This window comes from Lactuca virosa, chromosome 7 (assembly GCF_052849685.1).
Source record: "Lactuca virosa cultivar CGN04683 chromosome 7, Lactuca_virosa_CGN04683_v6, whole genome shotgun sequence".
Classification (NCBI taxonomy): Eukaryota; Viridiplantae; Streptophyta; class Magnoliopsida; order Asterales; family Asteraceae; genus Lactuca; species Lactuca virosa.
Window position 1 is genome coordinate 108,781,087 of NC_136432.1, and position 14,735 is coordinate 108,795,821.

General features: G+C 33.3%; 1 protein-coding gene across 4 annotated transcripts; it reads right to left on the reverse strand.

Moving 5' to 3' along the window:
- Positions 1-1,541: 1,541 nt before the first annotated feature.
- Positions 1,542-8,414, reverse strand: LOC145124709 (uncharacterized). Of its 4 annotated transcripts, none has more exons than XM_079060156.1 (6): positions 7,428-8,414; positions 6,762-6,859; positions 5,167-5,827; positions 4,872-5,081; positions 2,015-2,154; positions 1,542-1,859 (listed from the first exon to the last, which is right to left on the reverse strand). In XM_079060156.1, exons 4-6 carry the CDS (start codon positions 4,974-4,976, stop codon positions 1,724-1,726), a joined length of 381 nt encoding a protein of 126 aa, XP_078916282.1. In that variant the 5' UTR covers positions 4,977-5,081; positions 5,167-5,827; positions 6,762-6,859; positions 7,428-8,414; the 3' UTR covers positions 1,542-1,723. The 4 variants fall into 4 exon arrangements, with proteins under 4 accessions (XP_078916282.1, XP_078916280.1, XP_078916281.1 ...); XM_079060154.1 differs by having other exon boundaries at positions 5,167-6,006; positions 6,084-6,859; XM_079060155.1 differs by having other exon boundaries at positions 5,167-5,256; positions 5,683-6,859.
- Between the last annotated feature and the right edge of the window lie 6,321 nt (positions 8,415-14,735).

Sequence of the window (14,735 nt, forward strand, 5' to 3'; positions counted from 1 at the left end):
GTTAAAAGCTACAACTATGATAACTAGTTGTGCATAAGTGTAATCTTTATAGCTTTCATCAACTTACTATAATTGTGAAAACCAGTTGACCTTTGACTACTAAAAGTCAAAGGTTGACTAGTTTTGTCAACATACTAAGCTCTTAAGCTCTATACTTAATATGTGCATCAAGAGTCTCATCAAGCTATGCTTCATGCATCTGTATTTTTTCTACATTTTCAATGTCTTCTTGAGAATAAGTCTCATGAACACCCTGAAATCCAGACGATATAAAAGATAACAACAATAAAGATTGATGGTAAAAATACAAAAACAGTTGGTTGGTGAGTAAATCAAAATCTATTTTTTGTTTAATTATTTACCATTTTACTCCCTGATTTTGTTGACAGAAGTCTTAAATCTTCTTCTAAAGCATGAAGTTTCTTCTCGCGTTCGTTCTTTTCTCCTTCAATTTGTTGAACTTTCAACTGATATTGGAAATTTGCACTCTTGATTTTTCTAAGCTCGTTTTCATCTCATAATCTAATGAACGTGATCCTACTTTATTTTTCTTCTTTGACTAAAACTTGTGTTTAGGTTTTTATGTTCTACCATTTCTAAATGCCAATTGACATTTTTTTTGTAAATCATTTACAAATTATGTTGGTGCTCATAGGGCAGGGGCGGGCATATCATGTGTCTTGGGATGGCACGTGTTACCCCTCGATTTCGTCCAATAGAAGTGTAAAAATTTGTAGATCTTTCACAAATCTATTGGAAATTTGTCACAAAGTTCGATAAGTGAAAATTCAATTTACATTTGTTTAGTGACGAACTTTGTGGTGGAAACTACAGTAGAAAATGAGTTTTTTTTTGTCTAGTAGTGCAACTTTTAAAAATTTCGTGCAACCCTGTTTTTTTCTTTCTTGTGTTGTAATGGTTAATTTGTTCTTTTCTATATCAATTCTAAAATATCAAAACAACTTCGAAAAATGGTCTAAAATGTCTAGGGTTATGCCAAGAGGGTTTATTAAGGCTTTTTTTTTTCTTTTTATCAGAGTTATTTCACAAAGATATGCGATACTAAGTTAAGAACGGGAGATAATCACACTTGCAGAGTGCATTACAATGAAGAGTTGTATGTTGCATTCGGGAAGAATGAATTGAATAGTTCCCGAAAAGAAATCTAATAATTCAAGTCCCAGATGATCCAATTGTGTTAGTGAAAAGAGTAAAAGAAGCGTCTAACTCCTTCATGCATGTTGCACTTTGCCTAGGGGATATAGCTCATTGAGACTTAAGGAATAATATAAAAAAATAAGAGGTAAAAATATTAATATTAAATAAAAATAAATATAGTAAATAAAAATGAAGTAGAAGAACTTAGATTCCAAATGAGCAAATACAAACTTGAAAACGATCTTTATGATTCTCAAAGGATGAGAGCCAAAGAGTGTCTTTTTTTTCTGAAACCGAAATAAAGGATATTTTTTATATATTTTTTCGAAGATGATTAATATTTCATTCTAAATTAAGACATAAGAAAGAAAGCATGGGTCTAAATGTCAACACACATTCATAAGTCATAACAAAACCAAACGTGTTTCAAAATTCTACATACCACAAACCATTTATAAGCATATAACATAAAAAGTAAAAACTTCCATCTTCCCAAGATGGATGTTTGTAGTTTTAACCATTAATAGAACACAAATCTACCAAAAGGTTATTATTATTCACTCATTCATTCATTTCTTAATTTACTTCTGCATAGGAAAGACTGAAACGGAAACCATCTTGAAAAGTGACTCCACCTTGAGGCCCCAACACCTCCTTTTCTAACAAACATGTTCCTTGAAATGCTGCAATTGATGTCAATTCTGTTGTACACACACACACACATATATATATATATATATATATATATATATATATATATATATATATATATATAAGTTATCTGTAATAATGAAAATGACTGAAACATTATAATAAGAATTAAGAAACCACTTAATAATAATAATAATAATAATACCTGAGCTGAGTTACTTTTTCAAAACCAAATTTCTGAATCCACATGGATTCAACATCCTCAGCAGCTAGAACCACCATCTTCTTAACCTTCAGATACGCAAGTAGTTTCTCAAAGCAGTTGAAGAAAAGTTGGAAGTAACCCTGAATTCAATCAATGTATTTATACAATTTTTTTATATATAAAAATCGTTGATGTTAAAAATGTGTAAATCAAATGGAATAATAATATGATGAATATATACCTTTCCTTTGTTGGTTTCACTAGTAGCAACTATTGGAAGTTGTTTTGATATTTTGGAATAGATATAGAAAAGAACATAATAACCGTTATAACACAAGAAATAAAAAAACAAGGGTTGTACGAAATTTTTAAAAGTTGCTTTACTACGGAAAAAAACCTCAATTTCTACTATAGTTTCCACTACAAAATCCGTCACTAAACAAATGTAAATTGAATTTACACTTATCAGACTTTGTGACAGATTTCCAATAGATTTGTGAAGGATCTACAAATTTTTACACTTTTATTGGACGAAATCGAGGGGTTACACGTGTCATCCCGAGACACATGATTTGTCCGCCCCTTCCTAAGAATACCAACATAATTTGTAAATGATTTACAAAAAAATGTCAATTGGCATTTAGAAATGGTAGAACATAAAAACCTAAACACAAGTTTTAGTCAAACAAGACAAATAAAGGAGCATCACGTTCATTTGATTATGAGATAAAAAACGAGCTTAGAAAAATCAAGAGTGCAAATTTCCAATACCAGTTCACAAGTTAACAAATTGAAGGAGAAAAAGACGGATTCTTGAAGAAAGTTCATGCTTTAGAAGAAGATCTAAGACTTTTGTCAACAAAATCAGGGAGTAAAATGCTAAATAAGTAAACAAAAAATTGATTTTGATTTACTCACCAACCAAGTGTTCTTGTATTTTTACCATGAATCTTTATTGTTGTTATTTTTTATATCGTCTATTTTTCAGGGTGTTCGTTAGACTCGTTTGCAAGAAGACATTGATAATGCAGAAAAAATACAGATGCATGAAGCATTGCTCGATGAGACTCTTGATGCAAATATTGAGTATAGAGCTTATTGGTTAGTATGTTGACAAAACTAGTCAACCTTTGACTTTTAGTAGTCAAAGGTCAACTGATTTTCACAATTATAGTAAGTTGATGAAAGCTATAAGGATTACACTTATGTACAACTAGTTTTCATGGTTGTAGCTTTTAACTAGTTTGCATATATTTTCTGGGATAAAATCTGAGTGGCGTAATAGTCTTTCATCAAATCCTATAAAATCTAAGGTTGAAGGTGACTTGGTAACGAAAAAGATATGACTTACGAATGTGTGTTGACATTTAGACCCATGCTTTGTTTCTTATGTCTTAATTCGGAATGAAATATAAATCATTTTCGAAAAAATATATAAAAAATATCATTTATTTCAGTTTATGAAAAAAAAAGACACTCTATTGTATTATTGAACATGTCTTTAATGTACCAGAGATTTTTCTCATTGGCTCTCATCCTTTGAGAATCATAAAGATCGTTTTCAAGTTTGAATTTGTTCATTTGGAATCTAAGTTCTTCTATTTCATTTTTATTTACTATATTGATTTTTATTTAATATTAACATTTTTGCCTCTTATTTTTTTATATTATTCCTTAAGTCCCAATGAACTATACCCCCCGAGCCAAGTGCAACAAGCATGAAGAAGTTAGATGCTTCTTTTACTCTTTTCCCTGACACAGCTGGATCATATGAGACTTGAATTAATAGTTATCTTTTCGGAAGCTATTCAATTCATTCTTCTCAAACGCAACATACAACTCTTCATTTAATGCACTCTACAAGTGTGATTGTCTCCCCTTTTTAACTAGTTTGCATATATTTTCTGGGATAAAATCTGAGTGGCGTAATAGTCTTTCATCAAATCCTATAAAATCTAAGGTTGAAAGGACAAAATCATCATTAGAGACACAGCTAAAAGACCTTTGTGACCATTACCTTGAGATGACCTCATATATGTATGTTGAAGTTGAAGTTGAAGCCGTAAGAGAAGATCTTGTAATGCAATTAAAAACCAAGAAGAGCACAAAGAGACGATTCCAGTTCCATGAAACCCAATGGAATATACGGAACATTCATTATATCTAGATTAATAGCTAACCTAAATAATCATTAAGGCACATAATGACATAAATATGAGTCTATGTTTGTTGAGAACACTTTACCACAAAATGAAATAAGAGGTTTATTTCAAGAAACATTAATGGGCATTTGTTCTCTTTTGGTACTATTTGATGAAGAGAATGTACAAATATAATTCATCTTGAAGAAAGGATGCTTAAGATACAAATTTTATTATGTCTAGTTTTATGAAAATTTTTATATAGATGTGTGTATTTTAATTCTATTGATATCTCATCGGTTGAATATACTAAGGTTTAAACAAAACTGTCGAACAAAAAATGAACTACAAGTTTGTGTTGAATTGAACCTATATTGAATCATACTAATTTAATAAAGCATGATGAATTCCCATATTAAATCATACTAATAGTAGTCTACCTTTGGGATTTTACTACTAGACAAATTTCAAAAGCTACAACCAACATTCTTGTGAACCTATTATCATGTTTGTTTTCATGTTACGAGTAAGTTATAAGACTATAATGTCATTATTGAGCAAAAACATTGTTAAAGTGTATAATGTTAGTAAGAGTAATAGTAAGAGACTAAGAGTAAGAGAGTGGGAGTGGGAGTAGGAGTGAGAGTTGGAGTAATAATAATAATAATAATAATAATAATAAAAGCAACAGTTTCTAGTTTATAGTTTATACTCACATGAAAGATGTCAACAGCTTGTGAAAGCAACACTTTGTTCTCATCAGAAACATCTTTCCCATGCAAAACAATCCACTTCATCTCGGAATTGCTGATTAAACCCATAAGAGAATCAACGACCTTCACGGGGCCACATGCCACCAATCTCTCTAGAACCAAATGAAGTATTCCACAGTCCACACTGCAGAATCAATTGCCAAATGGCAACTCCTGTAACACATCAACAATCAATCATATATAATCAAGTAAAAAAAGTAGGAAATTTTAGTAAATAACTAAATTCAAATTCACACACCTTCAGATCAATCTTCTTATGTTCCCTCAAATAGCCAATATGATATTCCCTCTCACAAGGTATGGAAAATGGCTTTGGGAAAAAATCTAACTAATAAAAATGAAAACACAACATAACTGAATTTTTTAAAATGACCATTTTAACCTTGAACCAAAACTGAAACAATCAGTATACCACAAAGACCAAAGTTGTGATTTTCTTTTCATTCTTAGTTAAGGTTTAAAAATTTTAAATCTACATATGCTTATTTTGTTAAAAGCTTAATATAGTTGCCAACATTATATCTACACCAAGTGCAAGGTGTTTTAGAAAACAAGAGAAAATTTAGTCCAAAGCACAATGATTATTTCAAAAAAGATTAACAGCGAGGTTGTTAACTAAGACAAGCCAGAAACCAAAATCACATGAAATAGTGATATAAGAACCAAAATTGCAACCTTACACCTTTAGGGACCAAGACCGAAAAAACTAGAGAAAATCAGGGACCAAAAATGTAATTACTCCAATTACAATTACCTTATCACAAACAAGAACAATCTTATCACTGAAGCCGACTGTGTTGAAATCATAGGCTTTGTATACCCCAAAGTTATTCAAACATGATTACATGATTTGAAATTGTGTAATAAAATTGTTGCAAATTTTATAGAATTAGGGTTACCTGCAAGTACAACATGCAACAAAGATCATATTTTTCAGGATTATAAACAATCTAAATACCACGTTTTGCAATCTGCTCAATTGTATCAAATCCTAGATGTTGAACCACACATTCCATAGAGTTTCTACAATATATGCATAACCACTTTTCTTGAGGGGCACTTGTGTCATATACACATTCTATGTCACCAAAAAGAATAAAAATCAGATTTATTAATCATTATAAACCTATAATAAATAAATATCAATCTTTTTACCTTTATGGAATGACGTAGGGCATCCATCACACAGCACTAAGTCTCCACCTTTCTTACAAACTCCACAAAGTTCATGTTGTCCAAGCCTCCCGTAAAATACCATGAGTTTTTTTTTTTACCTTCAACTTTTTAATTATAGTTTATTGATTTTTAATTATATCCCTCGGTTGTCTAACTTAACAACCTAGCTTGTTAACTTACAACTTAGGCATTTAATGCATAAAAAAATGTGTTCTTGTTTTAGTGGGACAACTTTTAGAAATAAACAATGTTCCAAATTGAAATTACTCTACATTTAATGCACAAAACTTCTACTAAAAATATACAGCAAAAATGCCAAACAACCCCCAAATTTATAGCGTATTTTATTGCAAAAGAGGGTACGACATGTGATACATGCTATTACAATTAACATTAAAAACTTAATAATAAAGATTATTAATGAGAGTGCATCTAGAAACTAATGGAAAGAATCTTTGAAATCAGACCTTCCAATTTCCATTATGATCAAAAGCGACAAAAGTGAAGATATAAAAAATGTTCAAATTAATACCCTAATCCTAGCAACCAGTCATGTTTGTGTGAGTGTGTGAGTGTGTGTATGTCACACATGAGTAGTCATCATTATGACTTTTCTCAAAGAACCCAAATAATACTAAAAGACATAAGAAATAATACCTCATTGACACAATTGCAAAGCCAGCAATCCTTTCTCACTTTGCATTCATAAGGTCCTCGCTTTCATTGTATCATAAAACCTCAACCAACAGAACAACCTGCAAAATTTACAGCCATGGTCAAGTCAAGAGGATTACATTAGTATTTACTTATACGATTTATTTACGAAGTGAAAGATCAAACATCACAGACTAATAATGAAAGAGCTCATATTAGAAATTTGACAAGAAACAGTGAGCATTTAAAGTTCTTACATTTGATTCATAAATACTAGAGTATAGAGTCGGTGCTCATATAATAAGCAACAGGCATGTAAGTTATATGGTTCAACTAACATGCACCTAACTTATTCATTAACTATTAGTCTGTTACATTAAAGAGCATAACATAGTACTTTCGGGAACCAATTTCCATAAGAACACCAATATATTTGTCCTACATAGTACATACACTATCAAATTTTGCATAGTTTGAGTTTTCCTAAGTGGTTAAGATGTATTAATGCAAGACCTGAAACCATTTACTTCTGGGATGACAACTGACATGTAATCTCATTGAAAGATTATTCTTTCAAAGCCTACTTTACAGAAACATAACTTCTGGTTTTGGTTACTATAAAAATCATGAGAGAATTAATGATTACGAGGAACTGAAGAAGCAATCTACCTTGTTCACTGATGTTGGTTGAAGATTTTTCAACTCAATCTTCATCAAACTTTCAGATCCAAAAGCTTCCTTGTCTGAATCGCCTTTTTCACTTATACTTTCCACTTTTAACACAACGATTTTCTTATTCCTTGGATCTTTCGACATTTGCGAAATCATCATTTGGACTTCGATTGTTAAACCTCGTTTCCGGAAGAAATGAACACCGTCTACGATGTTCTCCATACCAGAACAGATCGTAGATCTTTCTTTCTTTTTCTATTTTTGGTATCGGTGAACCCAAACTATTAACATTCCGATCTAGCGAGATCTTCATGATTGACTATAACGATGATTGAATCATCAATCAGATTCATAAAAAAGAAAGAGATTGATGAAGATTGAGCCATCGATCTGTGAGAACACGGATGGATTCATAAAAAAGAAAGAGTTTGATGAAGATTGAGCATCAATCTGGGAGAACAAGCATTGATTCATAAAAAAAGAAACAGCTTGACGAAGATTACGCATCAACCTGTGAAAACAAGCGATTGATTCATAAAAAAGGTAACTGATGATGATTGAGCATCAATCTGTTAAAAACAGGTACTGATTAATAAAAAAGAGAGCTTGATGAAGATTGAGCCATCAATCTAGTACAAAAATTGATTCATAAAAAAAAGGTTAGAGCTTGATGAAGATTGAGCATTAATCTGTGAGAACAAGCACTACTGATTCATAAAAAAAAAATAAATAAATAAATAAGAGCTTGACGAAGATTGAGCATCAATCTGTGAAAACAACGATTGATTCGTTAAAAAAAGGTAAGATTGAGCTTCAATCTGTTAAAAACAAAATCAATCTAGAACAAAAATTGACTCATAAAAAGGTAGGAGCTTGATGACGATTGAGCATGAATCTGTGAGAAAGAGGATGAATTAATAAATAAATAAAGCGCTTCGAGGAAGATTGAGCCGCGTCAATCTGTGAAGACAAGAAAGACCTAAAAACCTAGGATTTGACGAATGTGGAGCCCTCTCCAACACTCCCAGCTTATATAGCAAAAAAATCCAAGATATTTTCCGACTATTTTTTTTTTTTTTTTTTTTTTTTTTTTTTTTTTTTTATGTCTTGAATGCTTTCTTTAAATCCAAGATATATTTTGCTTTGGTTTTATTTTGTTATCATTGAAATTGTAAAGGAAAAAACTATTAACTTGAGATTATATATATATATATATATATATATATATATATATATATATATATATATATATATATATATATATATATATATATATATATATATATATACTAGAGGGGCATAACAATAACGATAGTGAAATGGTTTTCGATGTAGTCATCTGTAAGATATATATATTTAGAAAGATAAACAAACAAAAAATATGTTTGTTTCCTTATAAGCAACCAAATCATGCATAATTAGACACGATATATCATCGACATAAAAATAATGAAGTTAATAGGTTAAATAATATGGTACACGACATCATATCGAGAATATATATTAATATGATTAGAAGTGATAACATGTTCAATGTTCTTTCGGCATATCGCATATGTAAGTTTTTATTTTTACAACATTAATATGTTTAGGATTATGCATCCATGACAATGATCACTAAAGTAGTAATAGTTTGACGAGTGATGTTCATATTAAGAAGGCCGATAAATTTCTTATCAAAGATATAAAAATATCTAATAATAGATTCACATCGAAAGAAGTGTTATGTGATAAGGATCCAAGATACCGAATAACTTAGTAAGTCGGCTCATGTATATATTTCAACGGTCAAATGGGCAATATATATATATTTTTTTTAATTGGTTTTCAATTAAAAATATATAATCCGACGAAGATCTGTCCACCATTTTAGCTGTAGGTTCATGTGGTAAGTGTAACAAGTGTTATACTCGTGCGTCGTTTTAATGCATCGTTTTAATGAAGTATACACTTATTTGTTAAGAACTGTTTTTAGATGTGTAACACCTTGATCCTAGTATTTCCCATTTATGCCCTTAATATGAAATATATTTGCAAAGTTGGTCTCTTGGCTCCTTAAGTGGAAATCGTGTTTGTTCCTAGTACACTAGGCGTACTCCAACTTACGTCGAGTGTAAGTAGCTGAGGGTCAAACCCTAATTTTTAGGGTTTGAGCCCTATTTAAGCAACATTATTTTTCTAAGACTTCTTCCCTCATCAGCCTCCATCTCCCAAATTGTTCCTTGCTAACCTTAACCCATTGCGTGAGCATTTTGAGCTTAAAAGTGTACTTTTGGTGATCTTGAAGGAAGAAGAAATAAGTGGAATCAACTTAGAACCTCAAGGCATCTTGGATTCAGAAGTATCTTGCCCTCAATCTTCATTGGGAGGTTTAAAGCTTGGATCTTGATGTGTTATTTGCTTAGATCTTGTTAGTTTAGAGGTTGTATGCATTTTGGTCCCATAGTTTAGTCTAATGGATTATGAGCTACTCCATGTCCTTGAAATGTAGTTTCCTATAGTTTTGAGCTTCTAGTTTCATAAAAATGAGAGCTTAGACACTTTCATTAATCAATGCAAGAGTTTGGGAGTTTTGGGTGACTTTTGGACCAAGGGTTTGAGTTTTTACCCACTTGAATGCAGGCAAATGGATAATGTCAAAGACTTTATCCATTAAGACGTCCCTTGATATTTGGATCTGAAGTTTGGTGCTTTGTCTTAACGAAATAAGAGCTTAATGGAAAAGTTGAGGTTTGGCTCAGGTACGTTCAACATACCTGGAGGTACAAGGGTTCGAGCAAGTGGTTTGCGAAGGCACCCTCTACACTAGGCATACAGGTGAGTACACAGCGCATGGCCTATAGCCTATCCGGTCGTCCCCGTGTGTCTTGGCCTACATCACAAAGCATGATCGCCTCAACCCAAATCAACATGTCGACATATGCAACAAATAAACATGAACACAAACCCAACAAATACAAATAATCATACGAATTTAACGGATCACAACAGCATAACAACATACAGTAACCAGGATATCAATTCAATGGATTCAATGGGCCGGCCTTGGTGCCTTCGACCCTTAAGTAAAGTGAGGAACCCTCACCTCACAATCTGAAGAATAGATGATCAATACTCTGCTCCCAAATACCGGCTCAACCCACATCCTAAATGTCAAGACATTTCCATTCTAAATTAATAACACTTCCCCAAAATACCCTTGGTCAAAACTGGTCAAAATCAACAAGTCAATCGACTCAACTCGGCCGAGTCGACTCAAGCTTCGTACGCGGGGCGTGCTCGAGCTTTGACCGTAGTCAGGGTGGTTGACCACGTACGCGGTGCATACTCCAGGTTACACATGGCATACGGTCAGGCTTCCTAAATCCTCAACAAGAGCTTAATGCAATAAGCTCTCACGTCCAACTTTCAGATCCAAGGCTAAAATACCATCAAGAGTCATAAAGTTTCCAACTTTATCACTTTGCTTGTCCACTAAGTTCTTAATACACAAAATCTGAACCGCTTAATGCCTTAAGTGATGGATTTTAAGCAAAACAACAATTCCTATGTGTGCATGCAACCCGAATGCTTTGAATATAGGTTTTCTCTAATTGAACATGCAAACTTGAACATAAAAGGAGAAACCCTAGGAAGTGTCTACTATTTTCGAAATTGATATAAAGCTAGAGTTAGGTTACGTACCTTGATTGTTATATTGTAATAACAATGATTCCCTTGTATATCGTGAAACTTGAGAACTTAGTGTCACAAGTGTAACACCTCTAATGGCTCACACACACACAATGCAAGAGAATGATATGAGAGAGGAGGATGATCAAATTTTCGGCTATTGCTTCTTCCAAAGAGTGGCCTAAATTCAAAGCCTCTAGGGTTCTATTTATAGTGCACCAAGGACGCTATTGATAACCCTAATCTCAAATATGGTAATTATCCATCTCCTTTGATTATCCATATATGATAAGATATTCTAGAAACTCTAGAATAATCTTTCGTATACCATCAAAAAACCGTCCACCCTTCCCCTAGGAAGGTTTTGGACCCTTTTGTTCAACTGTTGAACAATTGCTATTTTAGTCCCTACACTTTTAATTAATTCCTTTAATCCTAAAATTAATTCCAAATTAATTTCCGATTAAATATTAATTAATAACATGATTAATAATTAATATATTATTTCCATGACATATTAATAAATCATTTATTCTAATTTATTAATCAATTAATAAATTCTTCCTCTTCCTCAATTAATCATCCTGACTAGTTGCACGTGTGAAGGCAACCCAAAAGGACCATGCCACTATCAATTCAAGTACATGCCAATTATAGTTATGGGCTTAGACACCTAATCCAACAGTCTCCCACTTGGATAAGTCTAATAACTATAATTTCAAGTATGATTTCAAAAAATGATAAGCAATCGTAGCTCTCATAGCTTTTTATTGAACTATGACATAGTCAGTTGCGTGTCCTAAGATAAGAGATCATATAATCATCCGTTCTGCAAGATATCATGTGAACAAATGACATGGAACAAAATCATTCTCATTGTCCAATAGTAGGTTTCCTGATTTTTGATTTGTAATCACAAAGAACTTAATCAAACACATCAATTCAGTCCTGACCGGGCCCGACACATAAGTCAACACCAAATCATCGAGGGGCCCAAGATATCGCTTTTCCCCCTTAGGGCAAAAGGAACATATAAACTTTGATTCATATGTTTGTACTATTTACTCATCAAATCATGCACAACAATACGTTTTATAACACCAAGTTACTGATGCATTTACGCATTATCAATGCACAACCAACTCATAAACAACAACTCATATATCTTGGTCTAAAGACTATATGATATTATCATCTAAGAATTACTCGTGATAAATACCATGAAGTAACTTACTGAGCGTGGGTTTAATCCAATACTTAAATCCCCATTTCAAAAGTACTCATGAATGTTGCAGTAAACCATTTCTATGTCTAAACACTTAGAAAATCTATAATCCAATTCATGACAACTTTAATTCACTACTCACTTCCAAAGTATGATCGATTGTGGATATTTAAACGTTCAACTGATATTGCAAATTTGCACTCTTGATTCTTCTAAGCTCATTTTTCATCTCATAATCTAATGAACGTGATGCTCCTTTATTTGTCTAGTTTGACTAAAACTTGTGTTTAGTTTTTTATGTTCTACCATTTCAAAACGCTAATTGACATTTTTTTGTAAATCATTTGCAAATTATGTTGGTGTTCTTAGGGCAGGGGCGGACATAGCATGCGTCGGGATGGCATGTGCAACCCCTCGATTTCATCGTAGAAGTGTAAAAATTTGTAGATCCTTCACAAATCTATTGGAAATCTATCACAAAGTCCGATAAGTGTAACTTCAATGTACATTTGTTTAGTGAAGGATTTTGTGATGGAAACTGTAGTAGGAAATGAGTTTTTTTTCAAGTAGTGCAACTTCTAAAAATTTCATGCAACCCCTCATTTTTCTTTCTTGTGTTGTAATGGTTATTATGTTCTTTTCTATATCAATTCCGAAAAATCAAACCATGTTTGAAAAAGGATCTAAGAATGTCTAGGGTTATGCCAAGAGGGTTTATTAACTCTTTTTTTCTTATTATTAGAGTTATTCATAAAGACCTGCCATAGTAAGTTAAGAAAGGGAGAAAAACATACTTGAAGAGTGCATTACAATGAAGAGTTGTATGTTGTGTTCCGGTAGAATGAATTGAACCGCTCCCGAAAAGAAATATATTAATTTAAGTCCTAGATGATCTGGCGCAAAAGAAGTGTCTAACTCCTGCATGCACGTTGCACTTGGCTTGGGGGATATAGCTCAATGGGATTTAAGGAATAATAATAAAGAGGCAAAAATACTAATATTAAATAAAAATCAATATAGTAAATAAAAATGAAGTAGAAGAACTTAGATTCCAAATGAACAAATTCAAACTTGAAAACACTACTACAAAAATACCCTTTAATGACACGCATTGTGTGTCATAAAAGGGTACAGATGACACGTAAATGCTTGTCAAGGAAGGCCCTGCCATAAAGGAAGACGACGCGCTTTTGCGTGTCGTAGAATTACGACGTGCATTTACGACGCGCATTTATGACACGCATTGTGTGTCAAGGAAGGCACTATTATAAAGGAAGACGACACGCATTTGTGTGTCGTAACCTTACGATGCGTGTTTAGGACACACATTGCGTATCATTAAAGCCCCTGTCATAAATGAAGATGACACGCATTTACGTGCCATAAACTTCAGCAACCATTTACAATATGCATATACGGCGTGCCTTTACGATACTCATTTACGCATAAAACGAAAATATAGAAACAAATATATACCAAAACAATCAATTTCATCCGATAACATCATGTCAAAAAATTGTAATACATTGATATTAAGGGGATCTGATTGTACATTGTTATTAAGAGGTTTTCCCTAACTATATAACCTAATACCACATTGCTATTAAGGGGAACTGTAACATCCCAAAAATCATGACCAAAAATTTCGTTTTAAAATCATTAATCGACCATAATCAATTCATACATAAATCCTTATATGAAAACAAGTATCATTTCAAACATATTTATTTTGTCAGAGTAAACATCCCAGGCTAAAAACTTATTGGTGTGTGTCATGCGATCATCCCGAGCTCTTCCCTCCGCTGCCGGAAGAACCTGAAACGAAAACTGAAAACCGTAAGCACGAAGCTTAGTGAGTTCCCCAACCTATCACATACCACATACATAACCACATATTGGGCCCCCGCCCGCTGCATCGGGACTTGCTCGACATCGGACTTGCTCCGGCATCAGGCCCCGCCCGGCATCAGGCCCCGCCTAGCATCGAGCCCCGCTCGCTATATAGATCTGTTTCTCTCAGGCCCCGCCTGCTTATGTGCCTCGCCCGCTAAACACATACAAACATATAACATAACACATAACGAATAGCTAAACATACTCTACTATACTCCTGATCTAAGGCCTCGCCTAACTTGGGCCTCACCCCTGTCCTGCTACTAATGAGTCATGGAACCCCGTCCACGCTCCTGCTGATAGTGAGATACGGGCCCCCGCCCACACTCACCTCCCTTCTAACTTGGGCCTCGCCCCTGCTCTGCTGCTAATGAGATACGGAACCCCGTCCATACTCGGCTAGTGATGAGATACGGGACCTCGCCCACACTCACCTCCCTACCAGACACATACAAGTATCACACAGACAACAAGTATAATGTGACAACCCGAAATTTCTATTTGTAAAAACCCTT